General features: G+C 40.4%; 1 protein-coding gene across 1 annotated transcript; it reads left to right on the forward strand.

The window, feature by feature from the left end:
- Positions 1-1005: 1005 nt before the first annotated feature.
- Positions 1006-2517, forward strand: cox7c (cytochrome c oxidase subunit 7C). The gene is made up of 3 exons (XM_028414730.1): positions 1006-1164; positions 1925-2073; positions 2419-2517. The coding sequence occupies exons 1-2, from the start codon at positions 1090-1092 to the stop codon at positions 2039-2041; spliced, it is 192 nt and encodes a 63-aa protein (XP_028270531.1). The 5' UTR covers positions 1006-1089; the 3' UTR covers positions 2042-2073; positions 2419-2517.
- Positions 2518-19045: the final 16528 nt, after the last annotated feature.

The following is a 19045-nucleotide window of genomic DNA, read 5'->3' on the forward strand; positions in this document are numbered from 1 at the left end:
CATCAGATTTGTCCTTGTGTTAATATGAAAAGGAAATACATCCAAAAAAAGGCTGAAAATCTGGTGTTTAGAGGGCTTTGTGTAATCATGTAAAAAGCTGCACCGCTACTGTCAATCATAAATGGCCTTGTTGGTGATAAAGTGCCAGAAAAAGACATGTTTTAAGCTTTTAATAACTTTTTTGGGAAACAAAGAATAACCACTCAAATATGGACAAAATCAGTGGTGTGTGTGTGTGTGTGTGTGAGAGAGAGAGAGTAGTGTAGTCAGTGGACAGCTGGAGAAAGAGCAAGGACATTTACACCCTCAGACCATCCATGCATTGAAAGCAGTTTTTGCCAGCATACATGGCCACCTGTTATCAGATGACTGCTGTAAGCTAGATCGATTTGTTGAAGGATGCATGTTAGAAAATGTACCTTAAAATGAACTCATATATGAAAACATCAAATGTCAACCCAATGCACGTGCTTCAGATCTGACAGGGAACAAAACTAAAAACAGGCAGTTTGATTAGATTCTTTGTTCACTCGGGACAATGCTACATACATATAGTTTCTGACAGTTAATCCCTGTGGATGCAGGCAGACACAGTAGAGGCATAACCTTTTTATACAGATAAGATGACACTGAAATGTAACGTGAGGTAGCCTATAATATTTAATGCACCTGGACAATGAACAAATAAAATAGAGAAGTAGTCTCAGACACACACAGACATGATGATCGCAAGGTTGCACTTTTTATCTGGCTCTATCAAAACAGTAATACAATACAACAAAACAATCACATTTGCAGATTTGCCTATTAAGTGATATCAGTTTGTTTGTTACAAATGCCTGTTTTTATAGTCGACATACTTATAACATTTTTTTAATCATATATTAATACGGGATATGTCTTAGGGGTTATGAGTGTAAAAAACACACTAAAATAGCGCCTGCTAAATTCGAACTACATTTCCCACACCCAATCGCATAATTTCCTTTACCCGTGATCCTTTGCGCTATCCTACCGCTCACAGGAGGAATAAGAAGGTCGCACTTAGCAGCGGAGTATCGAAGCAGACGAGAAACACAGGCTGTAATCATGTTTGGACAAGCTGTACGACGATTCACCACGTCCGCAGTTCGTCGCTCACACTATGCTGAAGGACCAGGGAATGTAAGTTAGTGTTCTTAGAGCAACATTGTCATTTTACATGCGGTATTCTGCGACGCGGCCTTGTCTATATCCGCAGCCTGAGGTTGGCTAGCGTTACTTGGAGGTCATGCCCGTAATGTGACGAGAGCTTGATTGTAAATGCTAGAAGTTAGCCACAGATTCAGACAACGTGTTCTTTCATTCACATGATAACAAAACAATTTAATGTGAGGACATACCTCAACAAAATGTGCTTATTAGTGAATAGACCGTCTAAAAAGGCGGTCTGTTGATTACCATTAGCGGAGCTAGGAAAACAAAGCTAACTTAGCTGATTAATAGTCAACTCTAAAACCCACATCTTAAGCATTAATGTTTGTCTTAACACGTTGCAATGTGCTGCCAAAACCCAGACAAACCTGCATCTACAGTAATATATATATTGTCAGCGAGCTTGGCCAACTGGTTTGAGGTCATCTTGATTGATTAGGTCTGTGACGCTCTAATGACACGATTTTAAAGTACGGTTTTGACATGAAAATAAGCTTGTGAGTTTTTAGTCTGTAAATAATAGTAACAGGTAATTGAACAAGTCGCCTGTTATTTTCATCTAAACTGAGTAGATTCATTCATTCATGTTACAATTTCTCACAGTTGTTGAACGCCCTGCATGTTGTGCTTATTATTATAAAAGTGGTGGGGCACATGTTCTACTTTGTGAAAGAACTAAGCCAAATGATTGCATTAAATTTATTGTCATAATGTCTGTATGTCTTTACAGAACATGCCATTTTCTGTGGAAAACAAGTGGCGCCTGTTGGGCATGATGGTCGTGTTCTTCGGCAGTGCGTTCACCTTCCCCTTCATTGTCGTCAGACATCAAATCCTAAAGAAGTAAAATGGCCCAGTGTGTGGTACTCAGCCTTAAAGGTAATTATACCTGCCATTTCTTTCTTTTTCTTTTTTTTTTTAAATCAGCTTTCATTAAAATGTCAGTATGATGTGACATTTACTTCAGCCTTCGTTTGTACAGTGACCACAGATAATCGCAGACCTTCACAGCGACTGTTTAACCTCTGCTTTGTTGTGTAGCAAGCTTTTAGTAAGTTAACGTGACAGGTTATTGCAGACATTGATATGTATCAGGTGGGAGCAGGCCAGAGTTGTAGCTGTCACATTTATCTTCTCTAGTGTCGGCTCAGAAATTGCTTTTCTGACATCAGATGTACGCATGTCCTCTAACTACTTTCTGCCCTGTTTTGTTTGTCTATGCAGGTTGTCAGCTGGAACGTATTTATCCATCAGCGTTCTGTCCTTGCAGAAGAATGGGAATCAATTAATTTTCTTTGTAAATAAAGTCTCCTTAAATATTAACTTGTCTCTTCCTATTTTATACTTTTCGGTAATTGCCGCAGGTTTGTTGCCTTAGAAAAAAGAAATAAGCTAAAGCTCATCTTAGATCAATATAGCTTGTGGTGTTTTAGACATTTGTTCAATTGAAAACTGCCACTAAGAACTAAGGCTACCATTACGAACGGTTGATTAGACCACATCCACAGCTCCCCTTTATTCACTCAATTTGGCACCCTCAGATTTGTAGCGTACTTCTTTGTTCAGTGGTTATCTTATTGATAATTATGTCATTGCTGATTTGGACCACCTTCTGGGAGACCAAGATGATGACTTCAGGGTGTGCATATATAATTTAAGAAGTTAAAAGACAAATGTGTCCAATTTTATGGAATTTACTCTTTACTTTAAGCCACATACATGGAAGTCGGCTATCTAGTGTGACCTGTGAGTAGTCAACAAGGAATTTGTTTTTTTTTCCAAATATGTACAGGCGTAATGTTATGACGACAAAGGGCTTGTTAGATATTCAAGTATAGTCCACAGTATTAAGTGTGATTTCTACCTAAAAACGTAATGCACCACAATTACTAATGCTGTTGTCACTTCAAAATAATTCAGGTAAATCTCCAAAGATTCAAGGTCCCCATGTTGGTGGGAAGGGAACATGCTGTAAAAGTTAATAGTAAAACAAATAGCATTTTAAATTTAAACCCCTTTCCAGCAGCAGCCCCTCGAGCCAACAAATAAAGTGGAGAAATGTAAAATGGAGGGTTTGTGATTGCGAGAGCTTGCAGCAAAGAATCCCATCCTGGTGCTCTTACATCTATTCAGATAGGCATTGTTCCCCCGCTCTACTTGAACTCCACTGAGTAACCTTTTTAGTTCAATTAACCCTGTGCTTCTGGGTATAATTATCCAAGGACAAAGTATTAAAAGGGTGCTGTGGCTGTTCAATTGGTGAAGAGGGCTGAGGTTTAAGGGTTTCTCTGCACCTCTATTCAGGTCTGCCTTCTGCCTGTAGTCATTTTTAGAAACGAGCTAAGGTTGGTTTTTCATCTACTTGTGCTGTGCAGCAAAGCAGCGCCTGGGTTGGCCTAAAGACATAAGGGTAGTCATATGGGGACAGGCTGTAAGCATGAGAAACAACCTGCCGTGTACCCTTTGTGACCCTCTCCCTGATTTTTTTTTTCCACACAACTCAAAGCAACTTGTAAACCTGTCAGGTGCTTTTGTGTTCTCTTGCATTTGTAATGATGCTGTACTGTTTGTGCCTTTGGGCTTCATGGGTGGAACAGCATTCAGGTCGTGGGGGCTCCTGCTAGGTGGTGATAAAGTTACACAGACGTTTAATAGGGTCAATAAGTGGGGGCTCACGTATTCATGTTGTACTTTTGGCATTTACAGGTTGACCTCTGTAGCTCAAGAATACAACTTCTCACATTGCAGTTTGTAAATGTCACATTTTTTGTCATTAAGGATACACAATTAATATTCACAAATGGGCACAGCCCTAATATACTGACATCCAGTTTATATGCACCTTGAGGCACAGCTAAATTCAGGAGGTCAGGCAGAGCATAGCTTGTCATTGCCATTCTCCTCAAAGATGTCTCAAGAGCTTCTCTGTTTACCAAGAGCTCAGTCCAGTGCCTGAATGGTCCTTATCAGTATGTAATGAACCATTAAGTGTATAAGCCAGCTAATTGATGTGCTTCGGCTCCTGACATGAGTCATCCTCCACGTTGACTCTCTTTGAGCACATCGCAAAAATTACTCGTCTCTGCTCTGAGAGAGAGAATGAGTTACTTGGAGAGACAAATACGCCACACTGAAGTGACACTCCTTCCAAAGTCCTTCTTTTAAGCATAAAACCCTTTGCAAGGTGGTTGTTACAAAAAAACCCTTTCATATTTAGCAAGTCAATGAAATGACTGCAGTATCTTCGGGGCACTTATTTTTGTCCTTAGAAAGCAGATAATTTAGTCCAGAGGGGTACTTTAATGGAGCAGTAAACATTTAAAAGCTCCACTTTTGTGCTCTGAACTCCTGACAGTATGACACTGATTGAATAGAAATGCTAGCAGCTACTTTAAATTTTACAAATGGTTCACTTTGGTGCTACTGTGCACTCCTCCTTTCAGGGTGCTAATTTGGGAATGTCCCCGACATCTCAACCCTTTTGCAGAAAAAAAGATCACAAAGAGACACACATTTGCTTCCACTGAGAGTACAAATTTAGACTTGCATTGACACATAAAGCAATCGGGTCAGAGAGGAATGTCACATTATCTGGGCATCCAAGAGTAAAAAACATGCACTAAGCAGTGGGTCCTTTTTAAAGTCATAAATGATCTATTCTTCGCCATTATGTACTCTAACTGGAGCTTTTAAGAATCCTAGATGAAGCCAGTCTCCAACAGTGAGGACCAATTAGACACAATGGTGTTATCTGGACAAGGACCAAGCTGCAGTGCAGTACTTATGAAAAGTACATGAGGGTGTGCTGGCACAGGACATATTGCAGTGGGTCCTACGGTGCCCACAGTAGTCTTCATCACACATTTTTGACGGAGTTGCCACGTCTCCTGTGCGTGGCACTTTGAGTGGGAAGCATGGGGAGACAGAAAAAGAATACATTACAGGAGGATTACGCACCCTGCATGCCAAGTCTCTCACAGGAGTTTGTCATGCTGCATTTAGTATGTAAGTGTAGGGGGGAATGAGAGAGAGTGTGTGCTATTGTGTCACAGTGTTTTTTCATTTACAGTCTTTATATCTGTGTATGTCTGGTTTATTTACTGTTGTCATTTAAGGTAAATTCTGCTTCCTGTTTTGAAGCAGCTTCATGCCATTACACTCCGGGCACTGATGTTTATTTTTTGAATGTTTGTTTCTGACTTGTTTTTCGTAGGTCTAAAGGTGGACTTTCATAAGTCCATACTGGGCAAACGTTTGGGTCATATATGGCATAGCATGGAGTGACACAGAGTAAGAGCAACGATGTGAAAAAAAATGCAATTGATTTTGCTCTATCATGCCTTTTTGCATTTAAACCTCACTTAATGCATCCGATCAGCTGTTTTCAGTAGCAATGAGCTAAGAAAGCAACAAGCCCTGCACAATCTGGGTGGGCCATCTGATTTCATTAATCATTTGATTCAGATTTAACATTAAAAAGTGTAAATGTAGCACAGCACCCTGTATAAAGTAATAGAAACAACAAAAGCACTTTTTAAAACGATAAAAGTCGAGTTCACATCATCTAAATGCAGGTGCCTGCTAATACACTGATCACTGTGCTGCAAATAGAGACAGCTCCTATAGAATAGCCACATGATCACTGCTTTTCATTCTAACAAACTAATATAGTTTTGTGTTCTCACACATATGTAAATCACCTTATTTGCAGTATTTGTGGCCATTCATCGCAGCCCCTGTAGACTCCTCTGCATCTCACATGTGGAATCTAATTATAGACTCATTTGCACTACAGAGGAGAAGATTGTGGGTTTAGCCTGGTGTAAAGCATGCACAGCCAACTAATAAAAAGGCATTTTACTGAATCCCTTTCACTAGCGTTTCACATCCAGCTGCAGTATTATAGTCAAACAATTACTTTTGTAACTGTTGTTATGAGCAGGCTCAATAGTGATTGAAGTTTATTTAAACATTTACTAAATGAGAGTGAGTTCCTGACAAATACTCCAAAGACTAAATTACCCCTTTGAATGAAGTGGATGACCTCTAATCAGCAATATACTGTACTAGAGGTACTCTCTGGATGTGGACCTCTCCCATCATACCAGCCTGATGACAATCAGAGGTGAAAGCAGCTGTCTCCAGTTGCTGAACAACATCCTGACACCGCACTGTCAGTCAGTAAAGTTTCAAGGACACGATGAACTCGCCAAGTTTTCTGCTAAGCCCATCCTCTCCTCTGTTTACTACACTTTACCTCAAAGATGCTGACTTGTGGAGAAGCACGGAACTGTCAGTACAGGAAGATGAAGTGTACACACACCTCCCACTTCGTCAAGAGTAGGGCTCCACTGCCTCAGCCAGGAACTCCACACAATTAGTCCAGAACCTCCAGGGGATGCCTGTTTCACAGGAGATGAATGCTCACAAGAAACAGCTCATATATGTGTGCATTTATGTATGTCACAGAAGAAAAGTACAACACAAGACTTGACAATAGCAATTAACAAACTGTCCTTGTTACACAACATGGACATGTCGCCCTCTGCAGCCTTTGTGTTCATTAATGCTGCAACACAAATGCACTTCAACTACCTTAAGGATATCTGCTCCCTTTTTTTAACCATGGCAAATCAGCTCCACCAGAGGAAAAGTATGGCCCTGTGTCGCTTTTTTTATAATTTGATGTAACAATAAGGGGTACAGGAACCTGGCAGGGATCTTGGTCTAGATCTGAAGCTGGCATAATCTCTACACCCGCCTCCAGCCCACTTTAGACCCCAGAACAGTTCAATAATGTAACACTACACACTGCCACAGTTAATAGCAGCAAATTTCAGGGTGAAAAAGTTTTCATTTTAAATAATCATGCCCACCTCAGTCCACGCTCTACCACTCCAAACCTTATTAATATGCTTCTGCTGGGTCGGATGTGCAGTTTCCCATCTTACTTCATACAATATACAGTGCATTTTTGAATTTAGCTCTGTTCTCTCTAAATGAAAAGCTTTTATTTTTATCTCACACCTTAGCTGATAGAAAAGTCTTCCTGGCATATAACTAAATAAAATTTTGATTTGGACTTGAAGTGTCCCCTGTATAAGACCGCATTGACTCCTGGTTGGATAAGTGAAAGATATATTTTACTTGATTGAAGCATCTTTAGAGATTTCTACTGCCGTAGAACTAGGCTAGTGTAGGGTGAAAGTAAGTTTTGAGTGTGAAAGAGATGGCAGAGAAAAAAAAGTAGGTTGAGTGGATCATTTGTTGTTGTTTTGTTGTGTTATGGGTTTTGTTTCCTCCAGATAGAGAGAAAATATTTGAACCTTTTCTCAGCCAGAATCTGTGTCTGTTGTTCTCCAGTGGTCTCCCTCCCTCGTTGCTCATGCTGGAAACATTCAACCCGAGGCATGCTGCACGCTGAGAGGCATCTGCTACAAAACCTTCATATTCACATGCATATTTCCCCACACACACGTGTAAGCCCTGAGACAGATGCACAAACACAGTCTGAGTACAGCCACTAGAACGCTGCTGAAATATGTATACAGTTTTCACGCTTACACACGTGTGCAGCCATGAGTCTGAAACCAAAATGTGCCAAATTTCTTTTAAATCCACACATGTGCCACACATGCAGACAAGCCTGTGTATGTGGACAGAAAAGAGCTGAATATATCATATACTTTAGCTGACAGCAGAGTGATATTGATGGGTAGAGAGTACAGAAATGGACAAAGAAAATGCGCAGGTACAGAAACTATATATTTACCATTGTTCCCTATTGGAAACAAACACAGTGCTGAAGTCTGAGAGTCAGCACTTTCATAGGTTTTGCAGCTCTGTTTACCATATTTGCAAGATTTCAGATGTAGTAGCTCTGCAGCAGTCTCCCAGGACATAAATGCAGAGGTACAGAGTTAGAGAGGCTATACAGCAGGGCTTCTGGGTAGCCTGACAGCTCCCCCATCTGGAGGGAAACAAACTTTTAGGCTTTAACTTGGAATGAATTATGGGAATACTTGACAGTGTCAAGGTCACAGCTGCAGCATGATTAGAAAAATACTCTGCTGGAATCAACACTCTTTGTAATTTCCACAACTTTTTAGTTGTTTTTTTTATCATACACACACGCTTTAATTGTTACATATCCATATTAATGACTCATAACTTGGGGCTGATCAAACTTTGACAAACTCATTAAATGAAGTTGAGAGCAGTGCAGTAAGAGTCCACGCAAAACGCAATTTGATCACATCACACAGTTTTTGTATTTGTTCAGAGGGCAGGATGCGATCATAGTTGTTTCCTTTGAATGCAGGAACAGAGCGCCAACAGAGATACAATACAAGTCACAAAGGCAGGGCTGACTGTGCAGGGGAAATATGAATGAAAGGCTTGTGTTTCTCACTGAGGCAGGGGGGGAGAACTGGGGCAGAGGAAGGCACGGGGTGCTCAGAATGGTTTATTTTTTTCTGCACACCCAGTCTCCTCCAGGTTGTTCTTTGGACACCACAGATGTTTGGATATAACGAAGAGGCACAATTCGACTTGGCTTGAGTTCACTCGTGCTCTGTGAATGGTGCTTTTCAAAGCCTGGCAGAACCACATGGTGCCCAGGACTTCAGCCCACAGCCTCAAACAAACTCAATATTGCAAACATAAAAGGGCCAAATATTTTCTATTCCTGTTGTTTTAAAAAAATCCTAAATATTTTTTGTACAAATTACAATTTATTTATGTATTTTTGTGAAACCTTTGCATGACATATTAAATGAATGAAATAGCATGAAATAACCTGGCAGATAGAAACCTCTCGGAGCATCCCTCAGATCTGCTGTCAGGGGCGAGCTGTTTAAAGTTCTGTTTAGTAAGCGCTAAAACTTCACTTTTACAGCAATTGCTTAGAGTTATACAAATTTAATTACCTTTCACTTTTTAGCAGGATATAGACCACTTCAGAGTTTTATAAGTTCTTCTTCTAATTAGATATTCCAGCTTTAACCATGCAGGCTTATCAGTTGAGAATATCCTATTCCTCTTTGTAATTATAGATGCATAAGATACAGAATAAAAAGCCTCTTCACTGGTGGAATCATTACCTCCTTATTTTAGTGCGGAGGTCCACATAAACAAAACCATCCCAAGGCTCCATAGTCTCTCCACTCTGATAGGAGAGGCCAAGATATCCAATTAATAAAAGAGGTTAAAGTTGACTTTCCAGTGGCTGGTCCAATCAAAGTAGGCTCCTCTGGTTAATTTGCTGAGCAAAGTCAAAGGCAGGGGTGGGTGGCAACTCAGGAGAAAGTGAGGCAAAATAGAAAGAGAGGGGATGGATGGGAGGAAGCATGATAAGGACTGAGGGAAAGATTGCGGCCCCCTGACAGCTGACTGAACAAAAATATTGAATCTGTAATGCGAACAATCAGAGCACTTCAGAAGAAGGCCAGATACAACGGAGACCAAAACAAAACTTTTTTCCTCAGCAGGTCCACTGTACTGAGTCGCCTATATATTTTATTCTATGTGTCCAATTTAGTCAAAAATCACAAATCAGCCCAGGAACAAATTGTTGTCATTTCATCTCTTTTCAGTCCAGAGCAGTGTGACATGTTCAGAAAAGCTTTCTAATGTGACGAGCGGCTCTCTTTATATTGCATGGATACACAATCAAAAGCATCGCTCAATTGACTCTCCCCAGGAAGCCGGTGACTCTCTGCACAGAAAATACAGTACCTCAGCTGGCAAAAAGATTGATATACTATGCTATACCAGCTCTCACTGTGACTGCCATGGACAATATTTAAGCATATCCACTTTTTTTTCACAGTCATCGAGACACACTGATGGCAGTTTTTTTCTCAGCAGGCTAAGAAATATTCAGTCTACTGTCTTTGCTTTCTCCGTCTCTCCTTCCTCCGTCTCCCACCCTGCACCCCACTGTCTCCGTCGCATCTCTTTGGTTTATGTATCCAAACTGTCGGCAGGCAGACTTCATTTCAAACTTTGAGGAAAAAAAAAAAGTGACTCTGAATAGAACATGTAGCCCTTCGGCTCTTGGGGGCTCCAAAAATCTCTGGAGCTTTATTTGAGTGGTGCATTTCAAAAGTGGAGACTATATTCAAAAAACAAAGAGTGTGAAGAAGCTGAAATATATATTTGTATATTTTCAAGAACTCAAGTAATGATAGCCCCAGCAGAAAGCACTAAAAATAAAGTATTTCATGAAAGTTGGGGGATTGTGTTTGTTTAATAAAAAAAAAGAATCCCTCGCACAACTTTAGCCACACATTACCAGAATTTCAGTGTTGTTTCATCATTTCCAGTGGAGATCATCGAACCTATCGTTATAAGCTCTTATTAAAGAAGGCGTTCTCAGCAGTATTATCTTGATGCAATGTCATCACATCATAGGGCGCTCCTTTTTTCTGAATAAATGTTTTCATCTATCCTTGAAAAGCTTCCCCTATGGCTAAAGCATAATATTTCATTACTTTAGTGTAATTTTTTTGTTGGAATAAATTGAACAAAGTATGAAGGCTTCATTCGATGCAGCTATGGTCTTTTAGAGTTTGAAATTGAATTTCACCTACCTTCAAAGTCAGCTAACACAATTAAGCTCAGTTCTTTGACTTTAAATGTGATTTTGTTCTGAAGTGTCTTTGTTCTGAATGTCTATTCTTAGAAGTTAATTGCATTTTCACTGGGTGTTGTTGAGCAGTATAAAATGGGCATTTATGACACCTCACTTATATCACTACTTACAGGCTGCTGTGTTACCTCACCTCGAGGTGAAATTAATACTTTTGTATTTTTAGCACAATAAAATCTGGGTTATAGTGGAAGTCTAAAGGATATGTGTAAATGGGTTGGCGTTTTTAAATTTTCTTTTTTTTTGTTTTGCTGCTAAATTCATTTTTTAGCTACTCAAAATTTCAGTGCCTCATTAATTGGCTTTCCTTTACTAAGATGTGAAGGAGGTCTGTTAAAGTTAGAGTGCCTGCCTTTATGAACAGGAAATGATGGTCTAATTAAACTATGCCCTCCACCATGGTATTTAACCTTTGACTGTGTTTTAATGACTCACTCTTATAAAAGAGGATTGATTTATATTCCATTTATTCATGACCACATTAATGTGAAAAACATTGGTCCTAAGAGCAGCCCTAACCTGGGGTTAGTGTATTGAAGCAATTACATTCTTCCACAGTGAGAATTTAAATATCTCTGTTTTAAGATCTACAACATTAGACACTGAAGTCGTGTTCACAACACATACTGTACATGAATAAAAGTGTTGCCACATTTGTGATAGCTTTTAAGCTCTGCACGGGTGATGAACAGGAAAAGTAAAACAATGGCAAGTCAGTTAGGCTTTGTGAATACACATATTATAGCTGAGTGTCCAGCAATTTGGTCCTTGTCTCTGGAGCCTCCTCAGCAGCCATCTGTGAGGGATGCAGAGAGAGTAAGCAGTGGGGAGTTTGTGATCTCTGGAAATGCTGAATCAAATCTGTAACCAGCTGCAAGAGGAGGAAAGTAAGATGTGGTGGCCTGGGAGAGAAGGAAGTAAAAGAATAAATAAACAAGATGGCCTGCTTTTTATTTTGTGCTTCTATGAAATCCAGTTTGTTGTCATCTTGTACATGACTTTTGTCTTAGTATCTGGCCCTACATGTAAGGTTTCAGTCTCCAGAACCTGTCATCATGTCACTTTGTTGAGGTGTTGTGTGGTGAGTTGCAAAAAAGTCTGAAATATCATTTTACATCACAAGGCTGAGCAGATTTATAAAACATGCATGAGTGTGGCTAGCAGTGGATTATCATGAGGGAAATGCAATAAACTTTAAATTGTGCTAGACAGTGCTTTCAGCAAAAACTGTCTAAATGAAGCTCAAAACAAAATGAGTGTTTTTGCGTGCATTTACATAGTAAGAGATTTACCAGCTGAGCAGGAGTGAGAGGAAGGGGGTGGGGGGGTCAGGCAGTGTGAGAGGGAAGGCCGCTCTATCATCTCCACCCAGACACCACTGGGATTTAGAGTGAGAGACAGTATGGCACTGTGGAGAGACAAATCACTTCTCTTGACCTTTGAGAGAATAGCTACATACAGTAATAATCCACTGAAGGGTGGGAGTTGAGCTGGCTGTAATATTGGGGTTTTCACTTTTGCTACAGAGAAGTGCTCCTCCAACATACTGCTGAGGAAGATAAGACTGGAAGGATGGAGGCCTGAGTCTTGCTTATATATGTTTGCTGGTGTGTGATCTCCTGGTTTAAAAGCTCTGATAATTATGTGAGTTTGTCATAGTTTGAAACTAACCACAATGCGACAGTAGTGAATGATCAGACCAGTTTTTTTGTTCCAGCTGGATCAAAGTCTTTGTTATAGTGCTTTTGGTTGCATTTCTTTCCTGCCTGCTAGCAGTTCATCGAGGTCTGAGATTGCCACTTTTATGTGCCTTCATTAAATTCTAAATAGCGCCATAATTCTCCTCTCTGTGATTTAAAAGCTCTTCTCTGCACTTTTTTTGCCATACAGTACTACATGTGGGATATAGCCTGCATGATATGTAAGCAGTGTTGCAGTATTATGGGCCCTTTTTTTTCACCGTCTGCCACAGTAGAGAGGTTAGCGTGATGGACTAGTCAGTGGTGGTGCCTGTCACTGTAGTGTGCACTGCACTCATCTACATCGTTCTGGGCTTTAAGTACTACTTCATGCCCTGAGCAATTATGGGTTGTTTCACTGTAGTCAGCCAGAGAAGAAGCTGAAGATGTATTGGTAAGAACAGTACAGTTTCTTCTCTTAAATTATGTATCTGTTACATTACTGTAGAAATGATTTAGATCTTTTTTTAGGATTGGTTGATTCACCTGTAATTTCCAGCAGCTAACTCACTCATGCTATGGTCCCACACTGTTGTGTCATACATGTTCATTTTTTACTATGTAAGTGTAGATGAAGGAATTGTTTTTATTTTATCCACCTTGTAGATGCTTGATGAATGGATGGAGATTACACCTGTTTAGAGTCAATGCATCATCTTTAATCATCTGCCGTGCACAACCCAGTCAGTGTGTTTAGGGAATCCCTCCGAGTTACTCACTGGATCTGGTGCTATTAAGACACATGTGATGACATCATGTCTTACTGCATGTTCCACTGAACACAACAGTGCAGTGGCACCTCCTTCATATAGACAAATTAATAACTGCCACAGAGACTGGAATGACTTATGAGGTTGTAAAAAAGCATCATCTTCTGTGAGCGGCGCACTGTACAACATAATCAATTTCAGGAGAGCACAAATATATGCCACTTTATTATTACAAATAATAAATGAACATTAGGTGACTGGTAATGCACCCAATTTGTCTTTCTGAGGGTCGCTAATGGCGTAAAACACTCACCAGAAAGAACTTTGGATATTCTGGCACTTTCCATTAAAAATTGAAATGCAATCAGTGTTGTAATCTTCAGCTGCAACTCCTGCTGAAGTCAATGGTGCTGAAACAACAGCCAGCCAGTTCAATCTAATATCAATCAATCATACAGGATTGTGCTGGCTGGATGAAACTGCTGAGACAGAGGGATGGAAGCAGGTTCTGCTGCTACTACACTGTTCTACATAGGGACAAATGTGAATCAATTTAGTCAGGAGCTGACTAAATGTTCCCCATAGCCTACCTTTGCATTATGAGTTGACTGCTTTGAACTGCACTTGACCTCCCAAAAATGCATTTGTTTGTTCTTCAAACTGGGGACGACCTTGCCTGTGTGCTCCATTGGCTGCCTACGCTCATTAAATATCCCCTCGTCAGGTCACAGGGTCATGGGCACCGGGCTGAGCTGTCTGAGTTGTCCGTGGTGCAGAATACAAGAGGAGCCCAGCCTGAGTGCCACTCAGACAGAACCACCACACACACGTACACACACACACACAGCTCTAATGAATGAGATGAATTATGGCTCTGAGTTTCCAGAGTTTCACCGAAAGTGACTTTCGCAAGAGCCACAGTATAAACTTGTACCTCATATCCACATAGAGAGTGGCAGTGGGGGAGGAGGGCTTCAGGGTGTGTGTTCTGCAAACACTGTGTATTAGGGAGACACACTCTATACACACACACTGCACACCTCCTTTCTCCTATGTTTCAGTGGCTCTGTAAAGCCCAGATGTCGTAAACAGGATTTATGTGGTTTAATTAAGCTTTTGTACAATTACCTTTATTTACAGCTGCATGAAGCGGGCAATGGGGAACTCATGGCACGTGAGCCAAACAGGAAGGGGGGTCGTAATTTCTGTCCTTTACTTTCATTGTTCCCCAGATATGAGAACAACACTTCTGAGTATGTAGGTGACATGTTTTTGTTGGTGGAGCTGAATATTTACTTGTATCCTCATTCAGTTCATCTTGTATTTTCATTTTAAATGATATCCTTCTGTTATCATGTCCTAATCCATCTTTCTCCTTGGGGGCAACATCAGGCTGATTTGTGTCATAATGTAGATGCATTCTCTCGCTGCAATTTAAGAACACCTGCTCCAGCCTTAATGTAACAGTGCCATCTATTGGTCAGTCAGAGATATTCCTGCTTTGGCTGGTTCCAGCCACAGAAAATAAATCAAAACATGTGATTCTGTGTACCATGCCTGTTTGTTTTGACATCAACAGAGGCCCTCTCTCTGACAACTGTTCCCATCTCTGTGTCAAACCATCCAAACACATGGCAGTGTCTGTGTGAGCTGGCTCTCTGCCACGTGGCAGAAAATCTGTGACTGCTGACATTGTTGTCACTCCAGTAGGATGTGGAGTCTCATCAACATGAGCATTGTGAGGCAAGAGTCACACAATGTTATTGCTGGAGATGTCTCATTTTAGAAATGACCCTCTAATGTGAGATATATTGGCTATTTAACAACACGTCTTTGTGTACATTATCTGCCATTACAATTACCGTTTTGAATATTTGCAGTTGGGTGTTTGCCAATGAACGGTGCATTGTGTCATTTTTAATAGCACAAAACAGCTCTTGTTTCAGGGTTGCAGCATCTGACCAGAAGAGGGGGCTTTATCCACACATTTTATCTGAGATTTGGCATAGACCGGCATGTTGTAGTAGGGGAAGTAGTCGGAGCCTTCACTCGGGTAAAAGACCAATACAGCAATGTATTCACAAGGACAAACAAGCAAATTGTTACTACTGTAGCTGCTGGGGATTCAATTCTGTTCAATTCAATTTTCATTGCATATTTTTATATTTTCATGTTATTCATAGTCGAAGTTTAGTTTGATCTTTCAAGTGCTGTATTTGAGTTTTATTCCACCACTGCTGCAGTGATATAGATGTAAATCCAGCAGCGGTGCATCTTCTTACTGTTACTTAACAACATCCAGTTAAGGACATCTTAACTTTACTTGTAGTGAATCAGTATCTCTTTCCCTTCACACCACAGGCCTTGCCCCGTCCTTCCAAGAATAGCCTGCTGTTTGCCTTTGTCGTTTGTGCATCCTGCCCTTTCGTCAACCCTTCTGAATGGAATGGGACATTAAACTAAGCTCAGACATGCAACAGGCCCTCAAGGCAGCAGAGCTGAATGCAGAGCTTTACTTCTTATTATGGTCCACATAAAGAGGCTTTTGGACGCCGTTGGCCCTGTTACATCAATAGAGAAAAGTAAAAAAAAAGAGAGAGAGCAGAGCGTGTCACAAGATGAACATGACAATGACAAACCTATCTATCTATCTATCTATCTATCTATCTATCTATCTATCTATCTATCTATCTATCTATCTATCTATCTATCTATCTATCTATCTATCTATCTATCTATCTATCTGTCTGTCTGTCTGTCTGTCTGGTCTGTCTGTCTGTCCCTATGTGACTCCACAACTGCAGTGCAGCTTTGAGAGAAGTTTACACTCTGTACTGCCTCGCACATAATGTGTTCAAACAGACCCAGATTATGAATTCATACGCTGTCATTTTTTTGGAAAGTGAGAGGAAATGAACAGCAAAAACATCTCCATTCACTCTACAGCTGCAGTCAGCATCTCGGGGCGCTTTTACGCTGTTTTGGAAGACAGTGATGGAACGGGCGATAAAAATAGTTCCTGTCTAGCCAGTAATGATAAAACCACACTTCTTCATGCAAAAGCTAACCTTCATCTTTCTCGTACTTCTGACTTATTTAGTCTCACTACTTATTCTACAACAAGTCTTTCTTGGAATTGATCTCACAAAATGTGCCAGAAACGGTATATTTTCATATTTTGTGTTAAGAATGCAGCACTAAATCTCGCTGCATTCTGATTACAGCTGCTGAGGTGGTGGGAGCTCCGCAGCTGCAGGGCAGAGAGGCTGTCTGTCAGAGGCTGTTTATGTGTGTGTCCTCTGAAGTGTGGTGAAAACATGAACAAATAAAAGCAGGGGATAAAGTACTCTTTAACTACGGTAATTGTAGAACAAGTTTTGCCCCCAAGCGATAAAGAAAGGAAGAAAAAGAAAAGCCCCTGGTTTGTAAAAATAATCACTGTAGGCCTTTTTCCAGTCAAAGTGGCAGCAGTCTAAACATCAGGATACTTACAGTGAGAGCCAGAGGGGCTACAGGTTCGGATAAAAACAGTTACAGACGTGAAGATGAACAGAATATTGGATGATATTTCTCTGCTGTTTTTGCTGGCTTGCCTGGGTTAAGCACAGAAGATGAATTTCCCTCTTCTAATGGCTTGTCCTAGATTTCCCCACCTGCAGTGCCCTTATTTTTCACTGTGGTGTCTAATCCTCCACCGCTCCTCCACTTAACACAAAACAAAGCCTCCTACAGTGTTACTCCAGGCTGCCCATGGGAGCTGCTCTGTTGAGACCCAACTTCATCACATTGCGAGTAACACACTTTTTAAGACTTCCATTCCAGGGAGAGGATTATGCATACATAGATAGCAAACACTCACCTCCTGCCTCTGAGCACACTGCTGATTTATAATGCAATGTAGCCTATAATCTAAATTTGTTTTGCATTATTCATGCATGTAAGGACTTTTTTTAGAGATAATTTGCTTGTTATTGAGCTACTGAATGATGTAAAGAGCTTTACAAGAGGAATTGCATATAACCATATGATATGGGCCACTACAGTTGAAGTGAGAATGGAAAGTCAGTGTGAGCACATATAATGCAGCAATACACAGTATTAGCTTTGTTTATTTATTTATTATTTTACTTCTAGCTACATTTCACATTGCATCAGCCTTTGATGTGGAGGATGGTGAAACAATCTGTCCTTCTGCTTTATTGTCAGTAGAGGCTGGCAAGTGGTTTCTTTGCCTCCGTTTGTCTATCCACAACCTGCTTTTCACTGAGAGTTGTGCTTCACCCTGTAAAGGTCACCAGTCAGCTTGATTTGCCAGTTCAAAATGTCAAAATACTGTAAGTTCCCTATATCTGATAAAACAAACTGTAGCCTACATCATATGATAAATAGCCCATTCTCTAATGTTCTCTGAAACATGAGAAGTGCCGTGGTATGCGCAGGAACAATGCTGAAGGTTGAGTGTGTGTTTACGCACACATGCTGATTCTATTATGTACTGTATGTAGGTTCCACCAATAGCCAGAGGGAGACAGATCAAGCAGAATTAAACAACATAAACCTCAGTGGTGAACAGTAGGGGGGTTACACAGGTGACTGTGAACCTAAGTAATGGATTTGCTGAACATAGCTCAGATCAATAAACACACGTCGTGTTTCCAGGTTTTTATCCCTCTAAGACTTCCTGTGTGGATCTGAACAAACAAGTTCTTCTCTACAGCTCTCTCTCTCTCTCTCTTTCTCTTTCTGACATTTACATACATGCACACACAAACATGACAATTCATTTTTAGGCGTGTGTGGAGGCATTACTGTAAGACGTTTATTATCTCAAACTGCATAATGCTTACTGGTCCATATATAGTGGGTAATTGTACTTGGAAAAACAATGTCACTCAAACCAAGCCCACTACACACACACACACATACATCTAGAAATGACAGAAAACAGAGTGGTCAGCTGAGATTCTATTTACTCTGTTTTTTGTCATTGATGACTCACATTGAGTCAATTTATAGAAAGCCATAAGCATGACTGATCTCTGTAAACTGATAATGGAAAGATCCTGCAGGGTGAGTGATGATGTTGTGGACAAAAGAAGGCAAATTACACAGACAACATGACACTATCCAGGCTTTGCCACAATCCATTCTTTATTGATGCACAGTACACAGAACAAACCTCCTAAAGCTCGACATTTGAGTAGGACAAAGTAACCTTTGTTGTGTTTGAGGAACTGCACAGCAATGTTTCACAAATATATCACTATAAAGACCTGCCTCTGAAGACTCTCCTGTGAGAATTAAGTGAGGCCCTTTCCTACTTATCGCTACTCTGATTTCTCATTTTGCCTCACAATGAAATTGATTTGTTCATCCTGTTGTGGGATTTAAGGAAGAATTTCACAGATGGGATAACACTTAAATACCACCTCTGCTGTGTATAATGCCAATAAAACGCCCCAAGGTGATCAATAGTAAAGATTTTAGTAGTGGGTAAACTTTGTTTGTTTGATAAATGAGCTTTCTTTATGGGAGATATAGTATTTGTGGATGCTATTGAATTTTTTTTCACTTATGTATCCATAAAGAGTAAAATCACCACCCCTGCAACTAATTTCTATTCACCATATGTGTAAAAAATAATGTTATGAGCATGCCGTATGTTAGAAAGGCTCAGCAACACCATCGTTGTTCTATCCTCTCTGAGGGAGCTTGCTGCTGTGACAGTCAGCGTTGAACATGTCTTTGGG

Source organism: Parambassis ranga, chromosome 9 (genome assembly GCF_900634625.1).
Source record: "Parambassis ranga chromosome 9, fParRan2.1, whole genome shotgun sequence".
In the NCBI taxonomy this organism is placed as follows: domain Eukaryota; kingdom Metazoa; phylum Chordata; class Actinopteri; family Ambassidae; genus Parambassis; species Parambassis ranga.